Genomic DNA, 27446 nt, shown 5'->3' with positions numbered 1-27446 from the left:
TTGCTAATTCCCACCGCACCGGCCTCAGCCCTTACACACAGTAAAAAGGAATGGAATGATATGGAAGAGGACATGGCATCCCAATGGCCTAACATTTTACAGCAAATCTTCACTGGTCCTTGTTTTGCAAATGGCTTGTTCTGCATTTCTCCATGGAAGCACTTCATGGAAAACTTTGTTCCCCTTTTTCTTTAATCAGCTGATCCTTACCTGCAGAAAAAATGAGCATGTTGCCAATTGCCATAAAGAAAAAACAAATGAATACAACGGAGGTTTGTGTGAAGTACCAGATTGATTGGGGGTGAGAGCAGCAAAAATTTGGGGGTGATCCAAACTATTCTTTTTCTCTTTTTCCACCCATCTCCTCCTGGTCTTCCTTGTGCCACAGGCTTTTCAAAAAGAACAGGCTACTCAGTTAGCCTAATAAGCTTCATTTGGGACATCAGGAATGCAGAATCCATAAGGCCACAAACTGTCTGTGAGCAAACTCAGCAAGGTTTCAAGACAATTTAATGAGTTGACTGAAAACTTGAGAATTACAAGAAGAATTACAAAAGTTAAGTTTTATTGCACCTTGGGATGAAAAATATACACAGCAAATCATTTTTCCTTAGTTCAGGGAAAAGGGAAAACAAGTGAACGAGACGGGGCAGGAAATGGCTTCTGAAAATGAATGGGTGCCAGTCTGATTCAGATCATTCTGAATTAAGCAGGCGACACTGTCTTCCAAAGGTATCTCAATGCCTTTAAGATGCCGAGCTTTCAGGAAGGTATTTATGGAGGAGGAAGCGCCCATCAGAACTGCTTCATGTACTCAGAGCTCGTCATGCTTTGTGGAGTCCGAGGTGGACTTAATGAAAACCCCTTCCGCTGCCTTCCAGTAGTTGTGATGATTAGGGGAATGCATCCCGTGGACTTCCCGCTGGCCCCTGATTGGGTGCCCATATTGCTCGCCTGTCACCGAAAGGAACACATCAGTTCCAATGTGCTTGAAGCGCACTGCGTCGTCCCGCTCCCAGTATGTTCCACTGCACTGTACCGTCCACACGTCCAAATCGTCCCCTTCACCGTCATCACCAAAGGCACTTACTTCCTGTCAAATGCAGAGAAGGGGGTGGGAGAAAGAGGCTGTTTTAAAGACCTACCTTTGCTGTGTTTGCACAACAGGCTGAACCGTCTGCCACAGTCTGCCAACTACAAGGACTGACCAAAGCCAAAGACACCACAGGATGGCTTAGGATCCTGAATGGACAAGACCATCACGCTGAACTGTCACGCGCTTTGTTCCTGTCAGCCTAGCCTGTAGCATGAACACAGCTACTGTGGTTTGTTAGTTGTGGTTTGGCCGATAATTCTGAAAGATGGCAGCCCAGGTGAAAAACGATCAGTGTGATCAGGACTTTATTTGCTTTGAAATAACGAACTGATTCAAAGTACATGCGATACCGTGACTTGGTGGGGCGTGAACTGCAAATGGTTTTAAGCCAGGGGCTCATACACTTGCTCTGCTTTAGTGCGTTGCGTGGACTAAGCCAGTTATTTTCTAGAACAGCTTCCCCCCTTTTTTAAGGTATCACAGTTTTGTGGATAACGTCTACAAAAACAAACAGGAACTGAGAGCAGAAAGTGTAATTTGGGCCTCCCATCATGCTTTAGATAAGGTACTTTCTCTCAGCCCTGCAGAAGGTTCAGTAAATGTAACTTCCTAGGAGAAATAGTCAGATTGTCAACAATTACTAATCAGTTACAAATATCTAGGAAACACTTCAATAGTCTCAACCGCAATGTAAACACTGTATGACACCATTAACAAACCATTCATGCCAACGTCAAGTAGAATATTAATTACAGAGGTACAGGGTTATCACTCGCATATTCTCTTGTTCTATATATATCTTCCAGAGCAGGTACTAATACCAATGGCAGTGGAAGAGGTTCACAAACTGCAGAGTAGGAAATATGGCATTTTGTTCTACTTCTACGAGCTAGACCTTTATCATTAAATTGGAATTAGGGACGTGTTGCCGTTTGTGTGTATCTCTGAATACAAATCAAGTTATGCTGGAAATGTAGTTTTGCATAGTAAATAAAACTGCCCAGAGTCCCCCTTTTCGGGGGGAGATGGGCAGTAATAGAAATTTGAAAAATAAATTTAAAAAAAACAACAGAAAACCACAAACAAGCTTCAAGGATTTTTAACACTGGAACTGTCAACAACAATTATGTCCTAATTCATTAAAAAAAAAAATCACACAATTGAGGGCAACATCTCACCAAAAGCAAAAATTAAGCACAGCAAAACCTATTTAATTTTGTATAGAATTACGCTGTATATATGTAGGACAAAACAGTAAACAAATCAAAATGATTAACATTTTAACCAGCTCATAAGTAGGCTAGATCCTTCCTAAAGTTCCAGCTCAAGAGTAGACTCAGTTAGATGTGACCATATAGCTGAAATAAGTAAACTGTAAAATACGCAGAAATACTCTGGCCTTACCTGGTTATTGGAGAGTGGTGACGGGAAGTGGTGGGTATGCAGGTTCTTCCCTGTGTTGACATGGGTAAGGCGCACTGCCTGCCCACACTTTACTGGCACCCCTCGTTGGCAGGACCCATCAATTTTGCCCCTGATCCGCCAGTAGCTGTTAGCATCATCTGACGCTTCCACTCCAGTCACTGACTGTTGGCCACTACCTAGTAACAGAAGAGTTACCCTCCTGTCAGTGAAAGATTGCAGGTTTGTATGTGCTGACGTTAACTGTTCTCAAGAAGGAAGTACAGGAAAAAAATAGTTACAACGCATGGCATTCGACAACAGTGTGTGCGCGCGCGCATAAAAACTGTACACACACACACACATGCTGTACATATATACAGCCAGTTTGGTGTAGTGGTTAAGGTGCTGGCCAAAAAACCAGGAGGCTGTGAGTTCTAGTCCTCCCTTAGCCATCAAACTGGCAAGGTGACTTTGGGCCAGTCACTCTCTCTCAGCTCACAGGGTTGTTGTGGTGGGGAAAATAGGATTATAGGAGTATTATGTGTGTATGCCACCTTGAGTTATATATAAAGAAGGGGGATGAGAAAATCTTAACAACAACAACAGTAATTATAATATATAAGTAATTCAAATTTATCGAGCTGCCCTTCTCATATATATGAGTCTGGGGGGCTTCCAAACACTTAAAACAAACAAAAAACCAACAAAAAAGAACAATATGATTAAAAAAAAGATGATAACCAGCCTTTGCCGTCCTGGCACTTTCCAGATGTGGACTTCACCTCCCATAGTCTTCCAGCCTGCATAGCCCTGTGTTTTCTAAACTTGGCCCCTTGAAGATGGGTGGACTTCAACTCCCAGATCTCCCCAGCCAGCATGCTGGGAGTTGAAGTCCACCCGTCTTCAAGTGGCCAAGTTTGAAAAAAGCCGGCACGGCCTTTGGGTGGGAGGTCTGGAAGCTGGTTTTTGGAAGGCGCCCCATTCAGGGGGAAGGAGACAGGCTTGACTAAAAGGAGTTTATGGTTAGAACGGGGGGGTGGGGGGCGCAACTTGCAGTCCCTAAAACCCCTTCTGCAGCCCCCCCTCTTCAAACCCCCATCGCTGAAAACCGAAGGCATCACTTCTCACCCTCTGGGGGGCAGGGAACCCTTGCCCACCCTAATGCGAACCCTTAAGGAGGACACTGCAAACACAGGGATCTTTCCAGAGGTCGAAAAACAAAGCAAACTCCCCCCCACCCCATATACGGCCCATTTGGTACCATCCCCCCCCATGTTAAATGTGGCACCCAGCCACCCCCAAGTTGACCAGCTTTCTGCCTTTTATTTACTGTTTTATTCATGGAGAAAAGGCACATTAGACCCATCCGTGGTAAGGACTCCCCCTTCAGGAGCCGTCTACCTGAAGTACAAAGCAACATCGCTCCCCCACAACCCCGGGGAGCTTAGACCCATCTTTCCGGGCAGCCCCCATCCGTGGTAGAGCCTCCCCATTCAGGAGCTGCCTATCTGATACAGCCTCACCCCGGCCTTCCTTTCCTTCCTCGTTTGGCCGTGCTAGTTACCCGAGCGCAGCCAGGCCCGAGGGGTCCCAGCCCCCCCAGGCTGGGGATTCTGGGAGTTGTAGTCGCCGCCTGGCCTCCCGCCGCCGCCCCCACGCCCGGCTGCCCTGCCCCCGCCGCCGCCGGCTCCTCACCGGATCCGTACTTGACCTCGTGCGAGTGCAGCCGCACGTTGTGCCGCGTGTTGAGCAGCTTCAGCACCGAGCCGCAAGTGACAGCGCCCGGCTCGGCCTCCTTCGCCCGGCACGGGCCGCACGCCAGCAGCAGCAGCAGCAGCGACGGGAGCGGGCCGGGCCGGGCCGAGGGCGGGGAGGAAGCGCCGCCGCGCGGTCGCCGCATCTCCGCTCCTTCCGAAGCCTCTCCGGCGCGGCGGCGGCGGCGGCGGCGGCGGCAGTTCGAGCTTCGCCTCAGAAGCCGTTTCCGGTGCCGGCGCTCGGCGGCAGCCAATCAGCGGCTGCCAACGCGGGGCACATGATCCGGCTCCGCCCCCGCCCGGGGTAGGGAAGGGCGACGCGGGGGAGCTGATAGGCTCGCGGCGCGCGGCGAAGCGGCCAATCCGCTACGGCGGCGTGGCGGCCAGGGAAGGGGCGGGGTCGGGCGAAAGGCGGCGCTGAGGATGAGGGGGGTGGGCGGGGCCGCTGGCTCCAGAATTGGAGTCTAGGCGGGAGCGCGGGTTCGAATCCCGTCCTCCGCCCACGTGAACTTTATTTCGTACAAAAACGGGTGTTATTGAAATATCTCCTGTTGCTTGGATTAAGTGCTTCTGCTATGGTGCTCAGCCAACGAGGCGATCGTTCTCAGTGTGTTGAAAGATAATAAAGGGAGCTATATTTACTCATGTATAAAATCAACTGGCGTGCCACTTTAATCCCTAGGCAGTTTACCTATGGGGATTAAAAGCCACAGAATAAGAATAAAGAGTACTGTGTCATTGGGGATCATTGTTTCTTAGGTTGTTTTTGCTGTAAGCTAGTAAAAAGAACTCAGTGCCAGTTGTAAAACATAAATCCAGTGTCAGGGTTCCATGAGAGAGGAGGAGGAGGAAACTTATCCAATCTTATCTCGGCACTTTGCAAACTTCCTTCAAATGTTACAAAACTGAAGACAAAAATTATGTGAACATAGGAGCAGAAGCCCCTTAGCTAACACACGTAAAAAACAGGGAAATTAAACAGGCTTTAATTGCAACATTGCAGCCACCATCTTGACTTTTTTGACCTATGGCTTGCATAGGCCCCCATCTGTTAATATAGCCATTTGAGTTTTCAAACATTCTAGCATCCCAGTATGGATCTATCTGAGCATGACCAGAGGGTAGAGCTTGGGTTTTTGGTAATTTTATTTTATTTTATTATTTTCTATTCAATTTGTACACTGCCCGACTCCCAATGACTCTGGCCAGTTCACAAAAAGCATGAAAAACTATAAAAGAATAAAAACCAACTAAAACTTCACTGAGGTTCAGTAAAAACACAAATCACTGGACCCTTATAGCCAGGCCTGAGCTCCTATGCTAACATCTTGCCTCCCAGCACCTGGGGGAATCTCTGGGGCCCGATTCATTCAGCAAAGATTTTCAAACATCAAGTAGACCCCAAGGACAAATGGAAAAAAAACCAAGGGGCAAAGAAGGAAGGAAGGAAGGAAGGAAGGAAGGAAGGAAGGAAGGAAGGAAGGAAGGAAGGAGAATGAACTTCGGAAGGAAGGAAGGAAGGAAGGAAGGAAGGAAGGAAGGAAGGAAGGAAGGAAAGAATGAACTTCGGAAGGAAGGAAGGAAGGAAGGAAGGAGAATGAACTTCGGAAGGAAGGAAGGAAGGAAGGAAGGAAGATGAACTTCGGAAGGAAGGAAGGAAGGAAGGAAGGAGAATGAACTTCGGAAGGAAGGAAGGAAGGAAGGAAGGAAGATGAACTTCGGAAGGAAGGAAGGAAGGAAGGAAGGAGAATGAACTTCAGAAGGAAGGAAGGAAGGAAGGAAGGAAGGAAGGAAGGAAGGAAGGAAGGAAGGAAGGAAGGAGAATGAACTTCGGAAGGAAGGAAGGAAGGAGGGAAGGAAGGAAGGACGGATGGACATCAGACCAGATACATCAGTGGGGAAGCACACTAATCAATCAAAGCTTTTGCACTGCATTTCTATTCTCCGAGGAACTGACTGTTCCTGCTTGGCAGGTGGCCCACCTTGCTTTCCTGCATTAGATCCCTGGAATGCCAATTTCAGCTCATAAAATCAATCCCATATTTGCCAGCATTTCCATATAGTTTTCTGTACAGGTTTCCTGAAAAGTTTGCAGCAAGCAGTCAAGAATTGTAGAGGGCAGAGGGAATGGCCTTGAAGGACAGGAGGAAGAGGCACTGCCAAGGCAACGGTCAGATAAGAGGGGCTTGAGCCTGGGCCAAGAAAGTAATGTGAGAAAACGTCTGACAAGCCCCTTCCTGGTTCACATGAAGATAAAGGGAGGGAGGGGGAAGCCCATTCAGACGTGCAAGGTTCTGTAACTACAGCTGGTACAGTAAAAGTAGTCCTGACCTCTATGGCGTTGGTTTCTTCATCTGGTCTACCTTGTCGGGCTGAAACAATGCCTTTTAGACTGACTCCATCAACCCCAGCCACGTAAACCCCACTTGCCTTTCATTACATATTGCACATTTCCAATCTAGCCACCTCCTTCCCAACTTGGATAGAGTTTTGCTGGTCAGGCATAACTCAGATTTAGGAGCTCTAATCTCCAGATGGGCAGCTGGTGGACGGTCAGGGACGTGGATTCGAAACAAGAAGACCATTTTCTTTCTGCCGACCTGAAACTTTTTTCTAGAATGACAAGGAGGCTTCTGTTAGATGAGCCAAAGAAAGCATAGGATAGATAGGAAGCCAAGAAAAAAAGGCTTTTTAATGTTAAAAAGTACATAAATGTCAGAGGGGGCACAGTCACAGCTCTGACCAGATGGAAGGTAGGGTGGATTATGAAGAATAAACTCAACGTTTTATGAAGAAAAAACACAACATCCAGAAGTTCAATGGGCTGATCATCTTGCTGGTTCAGATTCAGCGGAGGGGAGGGCATTTATCTGAGTTATACAAATGTCTGTCCTTTATTAATCAGACAGAAGTTGAGTTTCAGATTTTAGGCAGAACGGTCTTGCTCCCTTCTCCAGCAAAGCTAGACCTGTGAGAAACGGATTTCTTCACCTGAGTGTCAGACAGCTGGCCGGCCGATTCCACCCCTGGTAACCGACCAGTAGACCCTCGATTACTCTGAGGGGCGGTGCTGGTTTTTCGGGATGATTTGGAATGCCTTGGAGTGCCCAGGGCTGAAGAAGACTCCTCCAGAGGAGGATCTCCCGATTTCCTGGGATTTGAGGCCTTCATGCTTTCAGGACTTGTAGGAACCAAGGGCCTTGAGCTTGACGGGTAGGTGAAACCATTCTCATCCGCAGAGGTCTGGTCATGTTCGGCATCGGCTGGAAATTGTGGAGGGACGATCTCAAAAATGTCTGGTTCCCCCTGCGCAGTGATGGAAGTTGGGCCTCCCGTTTTGTTGGACTCAGTGCCCTCGCGCAGCTTCATCATGACCACTTTTCCTTTTGGCATTTCTGGTGATTTTAAGAGCACGGTCTTCTTCTCGTCTGGTTTCTTCTTGTCTCCATCTTTCTTCTTGTTGTTGTCCCCACCCTTCTTCTTCTTCTTCTTCTTCTCCTCCGGTTTTGGCACTTTGGGCTTGGGGGGCCGCTTCTTGTAGACCTCATCGTAGACTTTTGTCCAGTCAATCTGAGAAGAGAGACGGATTCCGCTGCCCTTGACCTTCTTGTAGCCGAACATGATTTCCAGCAGCACTTTGGTGACCGGGACCGAGATGAAGCCCAGCTTCTCGGCGAGAAGGGTTTCATAATTGAACTTGTACAAGATCAGCTTCGCGGCGTTTTCGATCAAAAAGTCGATGATCGACTGCTTTGGAAGGGGCCGAGCCTGCAGACGGGCCCGTTTAATATCTTTCCGAGTGATGATGTCCTTTGTAAGAATAGTCTGTGAACAGGAGGAGGAAAAAAGAATCCGTGTTTAGGGAACTGGTTAAGAGAAACACTTAAAATAAGAACTTGCTTGTAGGCAACTGTGCTGGGAGAGGCAGATCCCTGGGGAGAAAGGCTGAGCCACTGGGATAAAGGGGCCCCACACAAAGAGCGTGGGGAGGGACGTAAGCAAAAATAAACTTCTATGGGGTGGCAGGAATATGCCAGGACATCGGAAGCCCACCAGGCAGTATCCTTATTTAAAATATATTTTAGAGTCCACATTGGACAGTTTGAGTGAGGACGTTGTTTACAGATGCTTGCTCTAATCTAGCCTAGTCCAATCCAATCCAATCCAGTCTAGTCCGATCTATTTGCGATCTGATCCAGTCTAATCTAATCCAGGCCGGAACAATCCAATCCATTTGCTATCTAATGCAGTCTAATATAATCTAGTTCAGTCCAATCCAATCCAATCCAATCCAATCTATTTGCTATCTAATGCAGTCTAATATAATCCAATCCAATCCAAATCAATCTATTTGTTGTAATTCAGTCTAATCCAATCAATTCCAACCAATCCAATCGCTGTCTAATCCAGATTCACCTAATCTAATTTAATCTGATCCATTTGCTCTCGAATCCAGTCCAATTTAACCTGACCTGATCTAATCTAATACAATCTAATCTAATCTAATCTAATCTATCCTTCAACTCCTCTCTGTAGCAGCTGGTGCCCCACCTCCATAACACTACTTGTTAATGGAAGTCCCACTTATTTTGAAGACGACCTTGTTTGCTTCCTGTTATCGGAATGGTATCTCAACAGTGAGGCGACTGTGTAGAAGGGAGACCTCCGCACAATTTGCAGACCTTGGTGGAACTAAGGCCTGCTAAAGAAATAATGAGTTTGGACTTCTTTTCTGTGCTTTTTGAAATTGTGCGGGTTAGCCAGGATTTAGCCCTACTGCCCTGGGGACGGTCGACTCGGAAACACGTGTTCTGAAACCTATGAAGGAATAAGGATGGAGAGATGAGGATGTGCTTGGTAGGCCAACAACCAAAATAGCTGCTGCTGATGTGTAGAGGACAAGCACATCCCCTCATCCTCGGATACGTCAAACCAGGGCCTGCAAATGTCGGCTTACAGATAAGACCTCTAGGCCAGGTTTCCCCACCCCGGCCTTCCCAAATGGATCGGGAGCCTGGTTCCCAGCATTCCCCAGCAATACAGCTCAGCATTCTGGGAACGGTGGCCCAAACACACCAGCAGCGCCCTGGGCTGGGTCTCGGCATTAGAACGGAAAGGCAGCAATTACCGATTTGGTGGTCTCGGTTTCGGTCTGGCTCGCATCCGGCTTCTTCTGCTTCGGTTTTGGAAGGGGGGGTGGGGTGTACTTCGGCTTGGGCGGGGGCTCCTCGGGGGGTGCCCTCGGCTTCGTTTTGGGGAAGGGGGGCGGGGTGTACTTGGGCTTGCGAGCGGGCTCCTCCGGAGGGATTGACTTCTGTTTGGATTTGGGGAGGTGGGGCGGGGCGTATTTGGACTGGCCTTGCTCACCCCCCGACTCCTTCTTCTTCTTCTTCCCCTTCCTCTTCTTCCCATCGATAGTTTCTTCTTCGCCCTCCCCTGAAGATTCATCCCCGCTCCCGGAGCCTTCCGAGCCACTGCCCTCCTCCGACAACTCCCACGGCATCACAGGATACCCTCGCTCGTCGAACAGCGTCACGAAAGGGATCCCGTCCGTCATGGTCGCCTCCAGGACTTTGAGAACCGCCTGGTTGATAATATCTTGGAGCGCCGCGAGGATCTTGTTCTCTTCCAAGAAATCCAAAGCCTGAAAGGGTTCTTGGCAGGTGTAATACAGCGGGATGCAGCGCGGGGTCGGCCGCTTCAAGACGCTGGTGATTTCCTTGTGGAGGGAGTCGAGCGAAAACGATTCATGGGAAAGGGCCTTCCTGAGGCTGGCAAAATAATCCTGCCGGCGCTCTCCAAATGACTCGGCTAACTTGGCCCACACGTGCAGGTGCTCTAGCTGGAAGAAGCTGTCTCCGGACCGTTCGGAAAACGACTGCAGGCGGGGAAGAGTGAGAAGCAAAGTTATCAGCAGAGGAGAGAATGTGCTCATTCTAGTAAGCCAACCAAGGGCTGTCGTGGGGGACAGCGGAGGGATGAGGGGCAAAGAGAGAGACCCTGTTTCATATCTGGCGGCAGGGGTGTCCAAAGGGGGAGTCCCCAAAGCCCAGATGGCCCCTGTGGCCTTGGGATCAAAGCCCCACCCCTTTACACGTCTGTTGCATGTGAATTTGGCATGCGTTGTGGCAGCACAATCTTGGGGAGCAGGCTGCAAGACAGACACGCCCAGGGTATGTATGTGTCGGTCCTCTGAGGAAGACCAGACTTGGAAACCAAAGTTACGAATACTAAAACTCCTTTTATTATAGGGTCCCCAGGAATCTCGCAACAGAATCTGGCAAATCTGAAAGTGCCGCCCCGCTCCCTGTCTTGATCCACAAGAAAACTAGGGAGGGTCAATTCTGAGACGCTTCCTCAGATTACATTTCTGGGCCGGACTCAGATTTCTTTTATCCTACCTGTGTCTTGGTTGTGTGTCAGCCGTACCAGGTAGACCAGACAGGAAACATTCTACTTTATTGTAAGGCTACATTAACAGAATCTTGCAAGTCTGAAGGTAAAATTCTCCCCCATCTCCTTTACCACCCAAAAAACTAGGGTGGGTCCCTTCTGAGCCTCTTGCCCCACCCATTATCCAGCTGCGGGCTCAGCTGCCTCTTATCTGACTGTTCCCTCGGCAGCGTCTCTGGGCCCAGTCTCCCAAGGTCATTCCCATATTACATTGTGGTGCTTCCTCCCATTCCTCAAGGTTATTCTCACAGCCATTACATCATGTGATGCGCAGACTGCCCATCAAACCAGGTTGGTAATGGCCTCAGTCTTCCCTGCCCTGAGCCCTTTTAGTACTGGGGACTGAAAATCTGGTGCGGAAATTTATTTCGCTGCACAGGATTCCACCAGCCAGAGCCAAACCTAAGAACTTTGGGCCCAACGAATCTCCTTGCAGGGGGGAATTCCACTGGCTTAGAGATACCTCCGTGTGGATTCCTCCAGACAGTTCCTGCTCAGCCTTCTTTCCAGCTTTGGGCAGCCTGGCTATATACTTATCCAGGAGAGATACTTTGCCCCCTGGTTTTGACTGCCCTCCCTTCACGAAGCGCTTCTCCTGGTCATCCTCAGAGCTGGACGTGGCGGTGGTTTGATACTTGACCCGGGAACACGTTGAACTGTAGGAATAAGACCACGACTCGCTGTCCACGCTTGAAGGGGAGTCCTCTTGGACGCCGAACACGGGTTCCCCGCTCTGGGTTGTCACGTCACGAAGTTTCCGGACAGCGTCTTCCACGATCAGCTGAAGGCTGTCCAAGACCTCCTCGTCGGCCAAGAAGTCCACAAACTCTGAAAACTCGTTGGCCAGGTGAATGGTTCTCCCGTTGCTGCTGCTGCTGCTGCTGCTCTGGCGGCGTTTCCGTTTCCCTTGGTCTGCTCGGGAGAAGCTGTTGAAAGTCCTGGTGGAGGAGGGCGAACATTGGGTTCGGAACTGGCAGCGAGATGGGGGCCTCGGCATGGTTCTCCAGTCGCAGGGGCTTCTTCTTGGACTGGTGTGGACATGCCTGTCCTGCAAGTGAGCAAGGGGGGCGTTAAAGGGACGATGGGATTAATAAGGAGGGAATAACTTCTGCATTGAGAAGACGACTCCCTGGAGGCAGATGTCAGACCCCACACAGCTGGGCAAGATCAAGCCAGCAAGAATTACCGGTGGTCCTCACTAACAACCATTTGTTTAGTGACAGTTCAGACTTACAACGGTGCTGAAAAAGCTGACTTACAACCAGTACTCACACTTACAACCGTCACAGCATCCCCACGGCCACGTGATCACGATTTGGACGCTTGGCAACCGGTTCAAATTTATGACTGTTGCGGCATCCTGTGGTCACGTGATTGCCATTTTTGACCTTCCCAGCCAGCTTCTGGCAAGCAAAATCAATGGGGAATGGCACGATTCACCTAGTGACCACATAGTTTGCTTAACGCCCACAGTGATTTGCTTAACAACCACTGCAAAAAAGGCTGTAAAATCGGGTCAGATTCATATAATGACCACTTTGCTTAGTAACCAAAATTCTGGTCCCAATTGTGGTCATTAAGTGAGGACTACCTGGATACAGATTTCAGGAAAGTCTCATCTAGAAACTCTAAAGAGAATTTCCCACCCTGCTTTAGAGAGAGTTGCAGAAAAAAGATACAGCCAAATTGGGAAGAAATGAGAAAACGCTACACTATTTCTGACCAAGCTTTCAGTTGGTCAGTTGGGTTTGCAGAAAGTCCTGCAGAAGTTGAGTAGGTGCTGGGCAGATGCTTAAAGATCTGGATCTAGATCTGGATTACAGTCAGGAAATTGATATTCAGGGAGAATTGGCTTTCCCAGAGGCTAATGGGGTGATTTTTATTTATTTAGTTAGTTTTGATGCTGAAGATTTTGACACGTGCCATCTTGCCTTGCTAGCCCTCAGTTTGGTCTGAGTCCTGTTTCTAGACAGGGATGTGAAGGGAACCCCTTCGTCCTTACCTGAGGTCTTCTGAAGCTCTCATCATCAGCAAGATAGCCAGAATATTTGCAATTCTCCATAGTGCTGAAAGAACAGCTCCTTCTTCTTCTTCACACCTTCTTCCTCCTTCCCCTGCCCATGGGAAAAAGAGAATTTTCTGCGTTGCTTATTGCCTATTTTTGCATCAGCACGTGGAACATTTTTGGAGCCCTCTTGATAGGCAAATCATGCCGGCCTGATCCACGTAAATGGAATATTTAATGAACTGAGACAAGGAGACAGCACTGTGAAGGTTAGCGAGCTTTGCGTGGGCTGCTGCTAAACAGAGAGATGATTTTATCAAAAATTCCTAATATTTTAATCTGCTGTAATAACGTTTCAATGTTCTGGCTGGGTTTTGCACATTTGAATGTATGTTTGGCTACTGTTACGTAGGTTTGATCTTATTTGCTACAACCGGCGGTCAAAACAATAAACTGATTAGTTGGTTGGTTGATTAGCTGAAAGTGTTATGTTTTTTACAAATAGGAATTTCAAATGTTGGGAGGGAGATTATCCTGGACAATATCAGTCCCACCATCCCTGGCCCTCCAAAGAATGGGGAGCTGTTGAAGGAACAAAATCTCAGTAAAAATGGGAAATCAATCTCTATCTGCCTCCAAAAGAAAAGACAGAAAGAAGGAAAGAAGGCCAGCACAATACGGAGATGTGGGAGTGAAAAAAGAAAAGAAAAAAGGTCTTCTTTATACCCCCTTTGGCCTTGTTCTACGCTGCACTAAGACACCAAAACAGCTGAAGTAGGTTTGTTTGAATAAGCCACAAATGGTTGGGTTCACATAATCGTGCTAACCCAGAAACCATGGTCTAATAAAGCACAACGGCTGGGTTTGTATAACCCCTAAACACCCAGTGAAAGTGGTTTTCTGTATTGGTTCATTTCAGCAAACCAGGGCATATCTGGAGATGGTGGGCAGACAATCCATGGAGCACAAAGCTAGCTTCTAGGATGACTAACATTCCCCTTTTGAAAATACCAGGGAAAAACACTGTACATCCTCACAAAGACATTAATGGAAGTTAGACACCGGAGAGTTAAAGAAGGGGAGGGCGGCTACTCTCTGGGGACTCACCCAGGTCTTCTTCTCGTTAAAAAAGAGCCAAAGGTTTTGCCCGCGGGAGAAATCAATCCAGACTCCAAGCCTCAGGTACAAAAGTTGCTTACGGCTTGGAAGGAGAAGGAGAAGGGGAGAAGAATTTTTCTTCTTCCCTTTGTTACATCACCAGTTCTGTTGGGGAGTTTCCAATTCCATCAATTTGCATAAAATACCTTGCGTTTATGGTATACCTGGAGACAAGACGTTGGAATCCAGGATCCCGGCTTGCACGGTTTTGTTCCAAATCTGCCTCCTCAATGTCTGAATGACTTTTATTCTGTTCTTTAATGGCGGGAGGGGCAGCTGCATCACATGCATCAAAGCTGGTATCGTGGCTAAACCGTCACCTGCTCTGGGGACTCCGTTCAGCGCCAGCACTGGAAATTTTTATCTTTATTTTTATTATTATTATTATTATTGTTGTCCTATTGTGGTAATGTTATAAATCTTGACACGTTGCCTTGCTTCAATGCAGGTTTCACTGTAGTACTGCTGATCTAATGTGATTAAACGTTATGAACCTTCTATCATTTGAAAAGCTGGAAGTATAGTAAACAAAAAGAGAAAAGGGAAGTTCGGTCACTATTAATGGCCGTTTAGGAGGCCAGGGTTGCAAGCATAAGATTATTTAAATTTTCACTCGAAGCTGAGTATAAGATCTAAAAGAAAGAACCATTGCAATTCATATCAAAGTATTAGCTAGCTAATAATACTTTCAATCTTTAACTAATATTAAGATCGTTGTATTGTTACTTAATGTATCTATCTTCTATATTTACCTTCTATTTATCTATCTATCTTTATTCTATCGATCTTTATCTTCTATTGATCTGTCTTTAACTTTTATATCATCTATCTATCCATCTACCATTATTTATCATTATCTATCATTATCTATCTACCTATCTATCTATCTATCTTTATCTTCTATCTTCTACTTGATCTATCTTTATCTTTTATATCATCTATCCATCCATCCATCCATCCATCCATTATCTATCTATCTATATCTTCTATCTATCTTTACCTTCTATTGATCTATCTTTATCTTCTATATAATCTGTCTATCTATCCATCTATCATTATCCTATCATTATCTGTCTACCTACCTACCTACCTACTTACCTACCTACCTATCTTCTATCTGTCTATCATCTATCTATGTTCGCAGCATTGGAAATTTTTTAAAGACCTCTTTATGTCCTCACAAGGCAGCCTAAAATCAGAATATAGATCACCAGTAAACACAGGAAGCGTCATTAAAACAAATGACTCTACAGCGTTCATGAGTGTCTGCAGGGGGTCAAAAAAGCCAAGATGGAAGCCGAAGCTGCCCCTCTTTTCCCACAAGTAAAAAAAAGGGGGCAGAGCTTCAATTGAATGGGTGGGGTCACCATCTTCATTTTGCCCTCCCCACCCCCCGTGGACACTCTTGAGATCATCACAAAAAGCCAAGACCTCAGCAATTGCTTGTTGAAACCCAGTTGCCTTCCATGTTTGTTCCCCGATTCAACCAAGGGAAGGAACTTACAGCCCTCCAACCGAGATGAACTACAATGCCCAGAAGCCTCAGCCAATCAGGAGGGATGGTGGGAACAGAGCTCAAGCAATCTTGAGAGGGTCTGCAGATCCTCCCTCCCTGGTCTAAAATCTCAAATGGAAAAACAAAAGAAAACAAGGATTTGTTTAACCCAGTGTTTCTCAATCTCAGAAACTTTAAGACGTGTGGACTCCGACACCCAGAATTCCCCAGACAGCAGGTAGCAGGCTGGCTGGGGAATTCTGGGCATCAGAGTCCACACATCTTAAAGTTGCTGAGATTGAGAAACACTTTGTTAAACAAATGAGTCTCCAAAGCCAGATCAAGGCTAGAGAGACCAAATTCGAAACACTTGGGAGCCACCACCAAAAGGCTCCCGCTTGTTCCATCCTGCACTGATCTCAGAAACAGCATAATAAACCAGACTTCTGATAAGGATTAGGCCATGGGTTTATTTCCCCCTTCCCCCAGCAAGACTAGCCCCTCTCCATAAACTTCTCTGCAAATTTTAAAGCATTTCAACTCACAGCCCATTCCAAGCTGGCGATTCCCCTTCCCCTTCTAGCTTCCAGTCTGAAGATTTCCTCATGGTGTCTCATCCACATACTCATCCAGATCTTATCCATCCACCCACCCCCAGAAGATCTAGCAAGGTCAGCTAGAGCTCTGAGGATACAGAAATCCCATAAACTTCTCCTCTGCACATTTTACAGCTTTTCAACTCACAGCCCATGCCAAGCTCGGGTTTCCTTTCCCCTTCCCCTTCTAGGTGGCAGCCTGAAGATTTCCTAGTGGTGTCCCATCCACATACTCACCCAGATCGTATCCTTTTTTATCTGGAAGGACTAGCAAGGTAGGCTAGAGCTCTGAGGGTACATAAATACGGCCAGCCAATATCTCCTGCCCCCTGTAGCTTCAGAATTAGTACTCCCGGCAGGCTCCAGCCAGCCTGGCCAAAGGTGAGGCATGCTGGGAAATGTAGTTCAGTGACCTCCGGAGAAGCCAAGAGGCTCCAGCGCTTCCCTTTCGCTGTCCTCCTGCAGTTCCGTTCTGGGCCACCGGAGGGCGTCCGCGCCTTGCCTGCCCGCCTTCGCTTCCTCCCGGGCTCGGCTGCCAGCCGGTTTGGGCATGGGCGCTGCTGCGGCGGCGGCGGCGGCTGTCCCTTCGCCATGGGTGAGTGCCAGGGCCCCGGAGGGGGGCTCCCTCCCTTTTTGCAGCCGGGGGAGGCAGTTGCACGGCCGGCCGGGCCCGGATCTGGAAGCAGGGCGGCTCTCCCGCTGCCCTTCCTCGCCCAGCCGTTCCGGCCCGGCCTGGGGATGGCAAGGGTGGCACCAATCCTGGAAACAGCCGGGGGTGGGGAGGAAGCGAATGAGGAGGAGGGGGTGGGGGTGGATAATGGAGGTTTCAGCGGCTAGCAAGGCCCGCCCGGGTCAGATGCCCCGATTTGCCCCCGAGGAAGCTGTGCCCAGCGGTGCCAACGGTGGCACCTGCCCAGCGGAGCGGAGATCAACCCGGCCGGGCCTCTTTGCACCCTTAAAGCCGCCCGCCGGCCGCCTCAGGTGCCCTCCTCCTTCCGTGCAAAAGCGGATGTTGAAACATCTGGATGCCACGCTGCCAGTCTGCCTTTGCGTTCGAAGGGGGCCCCCGAATCGGCGGCATCTGGGCGGCTGGTGGGATTCGGAGTCCATTTGGGAGCTCTTCCAGAAGGTTGGGGGAGAATCCGGATTGCCGCTGGATTTGCAGCAGAGAATGCCGGGCTGGGGTAAGGCGATAGAGCAGGGGTAGTGTGAGGAGTCCTGCCCTGGGCAGGGGGTTGGACTAGATGACCTCCAAGGTCCCTTCCAAGCCTATGATTCTAGGGAAGAAGTGGGAGAGGATGTCGCCAGAAGGAGTGGAGGATAGAGTAGGAAAGATCAGTCTGTTTCCCCCTGAAGAAACTAGTTATGGTAGCCAGTTGCCATGGATCTCCCCAAATTAGGCAGAGTCACAGCTTAATACTTGGATGGGGGACCACAAGGAAATTTCAGGTGTGTTGAGTAGAAGGGAACCAAGGGGAGAGATTCCCCTGGGTTGATTATTTTGTTTTAATTTATACAGATCTTGGTACCCCACCATTCTAGTGCTTATACCCCGCTTAAAACGGTTAACAACAATTAAAACTGACGCAAGGTAATGTGATAAACAGCTAAGCCCCCAATGAAGAAATTGCGGTCTTACGTACAACAGCCAGTTCAGAAGGAAGCCCTGTAGAATTTAATGTAGGAGATTTCCCAAAAGTGACGACTGCATTTTCTTCCTGGAGAAACACATTCTAATCTTGGTTTGTTTGAGCATGGTTTACTGAACAAACTAACAAACTACAATGGGCTCCCTTTGCTCAAAATATTCACCTATATCATGGTTTCTAACCGCAGTGTCTGAATTCACACATTGCCCTAAGCCAAACCTGTATAAATCATTTTAGTGTGTTGTGTGAATTTGACCAGGAAAAAGCTTTATTGTTGTTGTTGTTGTTGAATGATATAGTAACATTATTATGCCAGACGTTTTCGTGGATCATAGACTGGCCAGTCAGAGGCGTAGAAAATAATCCTCATCTTGAAAAGCCTACGAGCAAGGAAGAATCCAGCAGGCACACCTTTATTTTCTGGAAAGATCACTGCCTGCAGCTGAACCCATTTTAAGTGATGGATCGTGATTTTAGAAGTTTTCCTGGGTGCCAAAAGCATTCGGAGGGATGAGGAAAGAGAAAAACAACATAGAAACCCCTTTAATGTGGCGCCTATTTTCTGTTTAAATCAGTTCAGAACAAAAGTTATATTTTCGGTGACATTTACGAATACTTTTAAGGTGAGGCAGTGAAATATCAACTTTTTAAGGCGCAAGACAAAAGGGGCTGAAGAGGGATACTTTCAATGTGCCTTCTGGAAAAACTGCAGGCATAAATTCATATCCACTTGAGTGGTCAACGTCACTGTTGACCGGAGTTGATTATGTGGTGTTTTAAGTGCTCGGCTGACTGTTTTTGGCACTGGGTCTTTATCGGACGAAAATCTACCTCCCTGAACTTGCCAGGACATGCGTGGATTGTTTCAGTGTTGCTTTTCGCCATTTGGGGTTTGCCCACGCTTTTGAAAATGGCCAATGAAAGATAAGGTAGGAGTTTGAAGATTAAACCTGTATTCTGCGTTGGCTTGAAACCAAACCTGGAGAGTGGGTGTTCCCACCCCTGTCCAAGGTTGCACCATTTCTGGATTTTCAGCTGATTACTTCCTTATAGCACCCAGATGCCTTTGGAAACACAGTATTTGTAGACCGGCAGATCTCCACCCCGGAAGGCAGCTTGCTCAGTCCTTCCTAGATAAAATTTCCTGGTAAACATTCAGTTGGTCAATAGCATCCTCCTCAAATCATCATTCTGGCTTTCCCAGCAGCCAGTAGACCCATTTTGAGAATAATTGTGAGTAACGCTTTCTTTCATCATTGTAGGAGAAGAGACACGCTGGGCCAGAGGAACCCCAAATCAGGAAATTCACATTTTTATTCAAAGGCATAAGCTCTCCGGAGCCACAGCTCAAGAAATCCATGGCCTCTGATGAAGCAAGCTTTAGTTCAGAACTTCTGCCTTTGAATAAAATATTGGTAGTAGGAAGCAAGGCTACCAGGCTTCTGATTTTCAAAATAAAGAACTTGATGCCGTTGCCTTGTTGGATACTCTTAATTGTGAAATAAGGCAGGAGGGAGATGGTGAAGGATCAAGATGTTTTGAAAGGCAGAGGGGGAGAATAGGTTGGTAGAGGATTTTCCAACACTCAAATCTCCAGCTAACTTGAGATTCCTTGTTAGGGCAGAAGAGATCTTAGCAAGATGCCCGATGGTAGGTGGGACATGTTTTCTCACCGCAAAGCTGTGGGTGGGTGTGCATGCATGGAATAGTAGTAGGCTAATGTTAGCACTAGGTGGTCGAATTGGAGAGACCATTGGCAGGCAATTACTCGTGTTTTGATGATGTGGTGGTACTTTTTAATGCGTTTATCATTTAACCTGGGAGTGCTTTGATTAAATCAGCTTTTTTCTACCTTTTGACTCTGGAGGAACCCTTGAAATATTTTTCAGGCCTCGGGGAACCCCTGCTGATTCCGGCTGAAATATAGGCCAGAAGTTCCAAAATGACTGTATTTGTTTATTTGAGGGTCATAGTGATGTTTATTTCTTTTCAAGGGATGCTGTCATGAGTGAGGATGGCGAGCAGGGGGCTCCCATCCAGGCTGTAAAGCGCATGCGTAGTACTGAGGAATTAGGTGGCCATTCAAAGAGACACAGATCGGGCCCGCCTTAGTCTTTGGGATTTATATGGCTGGGTTTTTCCCACGCTTCTTCAGTTTGTTAGGATTTTCCTGTTATGTAGCAGCAATAAAACACCAGAGACCTGTTCCTTGTCTCAGCGTGGTTCCTGGCTGTTAGGACATCAATCCTAACAAGCTCCTACTCCCATCGAAAGAGGGAGGAACAAGAATTTAAGGAGAGATTTTTGGAAATGTCTACAGAAAACCAAGAAATTCGGCTCGCCATCCTCACTCATGACAGGTGCTGACTCTATACTCACACACCAGGTGGCCAAATATTTTTATCAAGTTATCCAATTCCGCAAAACTTTGAATTAGACATATTGTTTCACTGTTTCATTGTTTTTCGTTTTCCTGGCAAGGAATTGTTAACCTGTTTTCATTTGTTGTAGAGGCTGCTCAAAAACTGTAATAAAGATATTCGTTCATTATATTTCTTTCATGGGTGGATCTGTCTAGATGCATTCGCAGTGTTCTTAAGCTAAACATAAAGAATGAAACTTACTTCTTTCATGTGAAGTTGCCTGAATTGGAAATAATTTTTAGAATAAATCGTGATCTCCCAGGGAACCCCTAGGGACCTCTCAAGGAAACCTAGGCGTCTGCGGAACCCTCGCTGAGAAACCCCAGATTAGATTAAGCCAAGGCTCATATTTTAAGTGGTTTAAGTAGCATCTTATCAGCACCTAGCCGACCGTGGCTGATTGAAAAAAGCTTGAAGGAGACTGCATTTTAATCAGACTGCAGTATTTAGGGGTGTTAGGATTGCAAATTTCAGGGCTTTCTCTAGAAGTACCGGTGTGCATGCATTTGTGCCAGGAAGATGCCTCCATGCAGAAAACTGGAGTCTGGATTAGAGTAGGATCTTTCCCCCTGATCTGCTAGATTTCTACATGCAGGAGAAACTTCGAAAGTTTCCAGGGCTTCTGGACACGTCCTTCTTTCCAAATCCGGATTGAACCGGATACGGCCTTATGTAAACTGAATTCCGGTATTGCAAGAGCAGAAGTCTTAGCCCGTGCTAAGAAATTACCGTTAGACTGGAAGAAGGGGCGGGGAGACAGCTTTTAAAGTTGGCTCTGAGCCTGTTCCTTGTTCTATTTCCTCTCTGTCCAATTCCCACACAGAGCTCGTTTTACATCAAGTATTTTCCCCTGTTCCTTCCTTGTTTTACCCTTACGACAGCCTTTTGAGGTAGGCTAAGCTGAGGGAGGGAGGACAGGCAAGTGTGCCTGAATCCTGTGCGTTCAAAAGTCACTGATGCACAGCTCCCTATGCTGTACCCCATCATTTTGTTAATGGTCTCTGCCAAGAAGGTGATGATCACTGGCTGAAGCTTCTGGATTTTATTTTTTTATGACCCCACATTTTATTATTCCCTCATCTCTCCCCCACCCTTTGCAGTTCAGGGGTTATAAATTCTCCTGTAGCGTAATGGACTGTACATCTGATTGAACTAGATTGTAGTCCCCTCCAGCTATTAGATAGATACAGGTAGTCCTCGCTTAACAACCACTCACTTAGTGATGGTTTGGACTTATGGCAGGGCTGGAAAAAATCGACTTATGACCGGTCCTCACACTTACGGCTTTCACAGCATCTCCACAGTCATGTGATCACAATTCGGGTGCTTGGCAGCTGTTCGCATTCAGAGGAAGCTGGGGGACCTTGGGCCAGTCACTTTTGGTCAGACCTAAAGGAGGCAATGGCAAACCACTTCCAAAAAACATTGCCAAGAAAACTGCAGGGATTTGTCCAGGCAGAATCGGACACAATTGAATGGATAAAAAAATGATAGATAGATAGATAGATAGATAGATAGATAGATAGATAGATAATTGATAGAGAATAGATTGATAGAGAATAGAGGATAGAGAACAGAGGATGGATAGATGAATGGATGGAGACAGACAGACAGATGACAGATATTCAGCTTAGGATGCCACAGGATTCCATTTCCTGCCAGCAAATTTTGGTGGCCAACATCTCCACTAAAATTCACCAGCTCTGCTCTGAATTCCTTGCATCAGAGAAGCAGGCTGAGCTGGGGCTCTGTTTTAGGGTGCTCTGTTCTGCGCCCTTTCTCTGCCCCACCAATTGTTCCGGATGAGCAGTTCCCCATGGCAAGGATTAAAAAAACAAATGCACAAAACAAAACCCTGTGCTTTTCACCATGCGTCCAGGGAGCTAATCCTCTTACTTACGTTGCCTGCTGCCTACGGCTGTTCTCACCTTTCCCCCTGAAATGGCAAGATTAAGTCCTGATGAGAAACAGGCCCACCCTACGCCTTGGCTTCCTCAGGACATGGTGGCGGCGAGCCACGGCTGTGGGCGATGCTGGGCCATGCTCTGATTCATCCATCCGTTCGCTGGCCCTGCCCATTTTCTTCCCTTTTGGAACCCCCGGAGACACGGGCTGATGCCAGGACGTTGTTTTCCTTGACCAGGGTTGACTCCTGAGGATGCCCAAAGCCACGGTGAAGCTCATCGTAACTGGAGATGACTTTGGCTACTGCCCCAGAAGGAACCAAGGCATCGTGGAGTGTTTTCTGGCCAGTGCCATCTCAAATGTTTCACTTCTGGTCAACGGGAGTGCCGTGTTGGATGCCGTTCAGCTGGCAAAGAAGTGAGTCTCTGTTTTAGCCTTCTCTGGTTTCATCCCGTTGGGCAGACTGAACAGATTTGTAGGCCCTACAAATGAACAGATACATTATAGCATGTGCCAGGTTGGGCTGCCCTCCAGATGCGTGGACTTCAACTTTTCAGCAGTGGCCCTGTGGGCTGGGGGATTCTGGGAGCAGCGAGAAGTAGCTGGCAGCCAGATTGCAGAAGGCGGCTCTAAATTCTAAAGGCCACAAGGATTCTTGCCTTCCTTTTTCCCACATGGCCCCCAAATAGATACGCATCAGAAAGGAGTGGTGAAGAATACCTGAAAAATGCTGAAAATATATTTTTGGAGGGGTGGAAACTGAGGTAAATGGCTGCATTTCTCTGTGAAAAAATATTTTAAGTGTTTAATCAGGTGATTATCTAACACAGGGTTTCTCAAGCTTGGCAACTTTAAGACGTGTGGACTTCAACTCCCAGAATTCCCCAGCCAGCATATGCTGGCTGGGGAATTCTGGGAGTTGAAGTCCACACGTCTTAAAGTTGCCAAGCTTGAGAAACGCTGGACTATACTATGCTAGTCTTTATGTAATCATCTTCTCTGCGTCCAAACTCTGAAAATGGATTTGTTATTTAAATCTCATGTGCCAGAGATGGCCCTCCAGTTCTTTCAGGCCATATCCTTTTTGAACAGCGAGACAATACCTCAATCACATCCTGGAAATCCAGGAGGATTATTCCAGTTCCTGCTAATGATTAATCCCACAAATTATTTCAGCGGATGGAAGTGGAATCTTATGAGTCAGCATCTTAGTCTAAGGATGGGATCAAAGTCAACAAATCCTGCAAGCTCTGCTCCTTGGCCAACACTCAAAGCAGTTGAGGGTTTTCAATATTTTTTCCCGTAGACATCGTATTCCAATAGGACTCCATGCCAACCTTTCTGAAGGCACGCCTGTTTGCCCAGCCCTGAAGAAGTCCTCACTGCTCAACAAAGAAGGGTTCTTCCATGGAAAGATGGGAATCCGGACGAGTTTAAACAAAGGACTTCTTAATATGGCCGAGGTGAGGGGAAGCAGGGCAAACACACCTCCGTGTAAGCGTTGCTTGAGATACATTGTGAAGGGTGTCAACCTACACATACAACTCCCATTGGTTGAGTTCGGACGACTTCTCTGTGCAGGCCAATGTCATCAGGGGAGATGTTTCTAACCCAGCCTTTCTCAACTTTTTGGCCCTGGAGGGGCCCTTGAAATATTTTCCAGGCCTTGGGGAACTCCTGCACGTTCAGGCTCAAAGACAGGCCAGGAGCTACAAAATTATTCTATTCATCCATGGGTAGGCCTTTTTTTTTTGTCGTATGGCATAGCAGTTCGGTGTTCATGCTGCTTTTTCTTGCTGGGAAATCCTTGTGAGGTCCAGCAGCCAGATGTGTAAATTTAGCCATGACAAGTCACGTTGCCTGGGATGCACCACAAGGAGGCTGGTCTACGTTGCACCAAGTTGGGCTGAGAGGGAGTGACTGGCCCAAGGTCACCCAGCCGGCTTTCATGCCTAAGTCACGACTAGAACTCACAGCCTCCTGGTTTCTAGCCCGTTGCCTTAACCACTCGACCAAACTGGCTCTCGTGGGTAGGCCTGTCTGTACGCGTTAACAGTGTTCTTAAGCTAAGAACAAAGAATGAAGTTTACCTCTTTCATGTGAAGTTGCCCAAATTTAAAATAATTTTTTAAATAAATTGTGATCCCCCAGGGAACCCCTAGTGACCTCTTGTGGAACCCCAGGGCGCCACGGAACCCTGGTGGAGAAACTCTGTTTTAAAGTGCCCTGGATTTCTGTTTTCCTAAATTGTAACAAAGCTTGTTTTTGAGTTCACACAACTATTTTGTATGTTCCTTGCTAAGAATGGCAGGAAATCACACTGCTGTTTTTTGGTAAACATCGTTTGGGGAGGATTTCAGAGCTTGCCAAGATGTCTCTTCTGAGGTCTAGGTGTGCCCGATTTGTCCTGCAGGCTTCATGAGATGATTCCGTTTTGTGTTTTTTAAAGCGAATTTTTTAAAATATTCATTTTTACAGCTTCTCCTCCTCTCGTATTTTTAGGTGAAGCAGGAACTAAAAGCACAAGTTGACTTGTTTTGTGAACTGACGGGCCATTTACCTCATCACATGGATGGACACCAACATGTCCATGTTCTCCCAGGTAGGCAGGATCTGCTTCAATCAGCCTGTCTCCGTCCTTCTGCCCCTCAAAACACTTTGGTGCTTGTATTTCACTGAGCTGGATTTCCTTATAATGTTCTTCCTCCTTGGTTTCTCTTCCAGAGATCAGACATGTATTTGCCCAGGTGTTAGAAGATTATGGGATCACCTACACACGCATTCCCATTGAGCCAGACCTTCCACGCTGTGGTTGGATAGACCCACCTTTGATGGACTTCTATCTGGGAGTGGAGAAGGACTCGTTTAACACCATCGAGGTCTTTCGGAAACACGGTATAAGGTGAGACATCCATAAAGCAGGGTTGATACCTGAAGTAGACTATAAAAGTGCTATTAGCCCAGCGAGCAAAGCCTGCATTATTCAAGAAATGTACAATTTAGTTTTGAAAAGTCTCATTTTTCCTGCTAGTCAAAAGATGACCCAAATTTTTGGCATGGATTCTGTAATGTTTTACAAGACTAGGCCATTTTTATGCATAATTTGACACACTGATTTTAAATGATATATTTAGGTGGTGTGTGTCAATGTTGGTCGTTTTTAAAAATTTCTTTCACCTGTTCATCTATTTTACTTCAGTTATTTTAATTTTATTATTTACTTTTACTTTACTTTTATTATTTTATTTTATTTTAACTTTACTTATTTTTTATTTTTATTATTTTGTTTTAATTATTTTATTTGACTTTTGACTACTTTTATCATTTTTGTTTTGGTATAACAATGTCACCCATTAATTTGTTGGGCATTACGCTTTTCCTTTTGATTTTTTTTTGTACATTGTTTTCTGTGTTTCTTTTTTAAAAAGTGCGGTAGTATTTTTTTTTTTTTAGGAAGAGTTATCTCAATGAGCTAACAAGCAGTTAGCAGTGAGCAGTCTAGGTGCTGCTGGGAATCACGAGTTTTGTGCTCAACTTGAACTATGCTAGTTTACAGGAATAGGCAACTAGGACTCTACAAATGCTTTGGAATATATTGCCCATAACCCCCTGCCCTTGGCTGTGCTGGATCATGAGAGCATCTGGTCGCCAACCTTGAGTTAGACTGTAATACTGTATGTAATGATATGTGGGAAAGACCTTGGGAGATGGGGTGAAGAGATACTGTCAAGGGAACAGTCATATAAGAGACAGCATAACCTTCAGCTGGATAGTAGGCAGGGCAAGAGGCTCAGAAGGGACCCTCCCTAGTTTCTCGGGCTGTAAAGGTGCCAGCGGGAGACTTGCGCTTTCAGACTTGCAAGATTCTGTCAATGTAGCTCTACAATTAGATAGAATTAGTTCATCTGGTCGTGTTTCCCGTCTGGTCTACCTGGTAAGGCTGACACTAGAGGAGTAGGGGCAAAATGGGTTGTTAAGACTCAATCCAACTTCCAGCCATGGAAATTGCCCAGGTGACTCAACAACATGGCTGTTGCGGGTATAAAATAAATGGAGTTCCCTGGGTAAGCTGGTAAAGAAACGGTGGGATAAAATTCTTCCCACTAATAACTCAGTCAGTCAGTCCTGGGTACCTAGGATCAGTGTTCTGCTCATACCAATCTACCTACCCCATAAGGTTTAAAATATAAAGTTGGTGAAGATGATGGAACCTGCAGAGATGGCTAAATTGACTTCCTTGATTAAAGAAAAGACAACTTCTACATTTATGGCTGATGGGAAACTCCTAGATCTTTTTCATGCAACAGAAAAAAAAATGCACTTATGACTTGTGGTTTTGATGATTAGGGGGAAAAATAGGGTAATAGAAAAAAGTGACTGTACTGATTGTTTAGAAAGTACACTTGTATTTCTGAGATTTAAGAATCTTTTTTCTACCCCTTCCAGGTGGCCAGATATCTATATAGGACTCAGCACCATGGGGAAACATATGTCCATCCAGAGCATCTTAGACGCTATTGATAACGCCACCACAGCTTATCTGGTGAAAGGGGAGCCAATGTCTCCTGTGCCACCTTCATTTTTATGTCCTGGTCCTGGAACCCGGATGGTGACTCTTGAACTCATGACTCACCCAGGCTACCCCAGCATCCCGCCTATTGGGGGCTGCGGGGAAGGCCCAGATGACTTTTCTCAGTCTTGGGAACGCCTGCATGAACTTGAGACCTTGAAAAACTTGGAGCTCAAGAGGCATTATAAAAGCAGGAATATTCAGCTCTGTGCCTTCAAAGATCTCACCATGTGACCAGCAGCGAAGGATGCTTCATTTTCTACGGTGTTATCAGTTAGATTAAGCTGCTGGACCTGCGGTGGTTCCAGTGGAAGCTGAAGGCATCTGGGAAATCCTTGCTCAATCTGCAGGCAGAAGTAGCCCCCCCCTTTTTTTGGCAACCTGCTGATCTCGTAGAGGAAACTTTTGACCAAGGTTGCCTTTGTGCAGAGAGCTGAGTTGGATTTCCAGAGCTGGTGGTTCTAGAAGCAGGAGAGGATGATGGAATTTGGGTGAGGGACAATCATTCGGTGTTGGCTTGATACAAATGCCAGTGTAGACCTGGAACCTTAGGATGTGCTTGCATATAGCAGAAGCCTCTATCAGTTGGCTTGGTCTGTTCGGTCTGGAGCCATCTGTTAAGTAAGAGGCAGAGCAAGCCTAGGAGACCTTGACCTTAAAATAATGGTTAATTCTCCACCGGTTTCATGCTGATAAAGAGCTGGATTCTTACATCCGTGTACATTTTGGAAATTGACACACACACAGTTTTGCGATTTTTTTTCCTTGAAAATTTGAGCAAGATCAGACCTGGTTGGTATTTTTGATGAGAGAAGAGTCAAGGGCTGAAGCATGTTGTGGAGGGGGGGGGGACCTTTTAAACAAGGGAATAAAGCATTTCTGTCCTGTTTTCAAGAAAACAAGATGGAGATGCCTATGATGTTACCGGGAGTTGAATC

General features: G+C 46.7%; 3 protein-coding genes across 5 annotated transcripts; 1 reads left to right on the top strand and 2 right to left on the bottom strand.

Annotated features, from left to right (window-relative positions):
- Nucleotides 1–548: 548 nt before the first annotated feature.
- SDF2L1 (stromal cell derived factor 2 like 1) lies at nt 549–4415 on the bottom strand. Its single transcript, XM_063315581.1, has 3 exons — nt 4196–4415; nt 2501–2697; nt 549–1093 (listed from the first exon to the last, which is right to left on the bottom strand). Exons 1-3 carry the CDS (start codon nt 4398–4400, stop codon nt 815–817), a joined length of 681 nt encoding a protein of 226 aa, XP_063171651.1. The 5' UTR covers nt 4401–4415; the 3' UTR covers nt 549–814.
- A 2688-nt stretch (nt 4416–7103) lies between these two features.
- On the bottom strand, nt 7104–12792 carry CCDC116 (coiled-coil domain containing 116). The gene is made up of 4 exons (XM_063315837.1): nt 12710–12792; nt 11171–11755; nt 9383–10132; nt 7104–8079 (listed from the first exon to the last, which is right to left on the bottom strand). Exons 1-4 carry the CDS (start codon nt 12767–12769, stop codon nt 7174–7176), a joined length of 2301 nt encoding a protein of 766 aa, XP_063171907.1. The 5' UTR covers nt 12770–12792; the 3' UTR covers nt 7104–7173.
- Nucleotides 12793–16475: 3683 nt separating this feature from the next.
- YDJC (YdjC chitooligosaccharide deacetylase homolog) lies at nt 16476–27244 on the top strand. 3 transcript variants are annotated; one of them, XM_063315688.1, is made up of 6 exons: nt 16476–16556; nt 22177–22355; nt 23245–23401; nt 24441–24540; nt 24663–24840; nt 26385–27244. In XM_063315688.1, exons 2-6 carry the CDS (start codon nt 22192–22194, stop codon nt 26740–26742), a joined length of 957 nt encoding a protein of 318 aa, XP_063171758.1. In that variant the 5' UTR covers nt 16476–16556; nt 22177–22191; the 3' UTR covers nt 26743–27244. The 3 variants fall into 3 exon arrangements, with proteins under 3 accessions (XP_063171758.1, XP_063171759.1, XP_063171757.1); XM_063315689.1 differs by lacking the exon at nt 16476–16556 and adding an exon at nt 17127–17145; XM_063315687.1 differs by lacking the exon at nt 16476–16556 and adding an exon at nt 18700–18843.
- The last annotated feature ends 202 nt before the right edge of the window (nt 27245–27446 follow it).

Source organism: Candoia aspera, chromosome 15 (assembly GCF_035149785.1).
Source record: "Candoia aspera isolate rCanAsp1 chromosome 15, rCanAsp1.hap2, whole genome shotgun sequence".
NCBI classification, from domain to species: Eukaryota; Metazoa; Chordata; class Lepidosauria; order Squamata; family Boidae; genus Candoia; species Candoia aspera.
The sequence above is the reverse complement of the archived record's forward strand: the minus strand, read 5'-3'. Positions and strand labels throughout refer to the sequence as shown.

Coding starts and splice junctions, on each gene's coding strand:
- SDF2L1 (XM_063315581.1), bottom strand. CDS start 4,400: ATGCGGCGACCGCGCGGCGGCGCTTCCTCCCCGCCCTCGGCCCGGCCC. Junction 2,698..4,195: donor CGAGGTCAAGTACGGATCCG/GTGAGGAGCCGG, acceptor TTCTGTTACTAG/GTAGTGGCCAACAGTCAGTG. Junction 1,094..2,500: donor CACCACTCTCCAATAACCAG/GTAAGGCCAGAG, acceptor TGCATTTGACAG/GAAGTAAGTGCCTTTGGTGA.
- YDJC (XM_063315688.1), top strand. CDS start 22,192: ATGCCCAAAGCCACGGTGAAGCTCATCGTAACTGGAGATGACTTTGGC. Junction 22,356..23,244: donor GCCGTTCAGCTGGCAAAGAA/GTGAGTCTCTGT, acceptor TTTTTCCCGTAG/ACATCGTATTCCAATAGGAC. Junction 23,402..24,440: donor GACTTCTTAATATGGCCGAG/GTGAGGGGAAGC, acceptor TCGTATTTTTAG/GTGAAGCAGGAACTAAAAGC.
- CCDC116 (XM_063315837.1), bottom strand. CDS start 12,769: ATGGAGAATTGCAAATATTCTGGCTATCTTGCTGATGATGAGAGCTTC. Junction 11,756..12,709: donor AGAGCTTCAGAAGACCTCAG/GTAAGGACGAAG, acceptor GCTCACTTGCAG/GACAGGCATGTCCACACCAG. Junction 8,080..9,382: donor AAACCGAGACCACCAAATCG/GTAATTGCTGCC, acceptor TCCTGTTCACAG/ACTATTCTTACAAAGGACAT.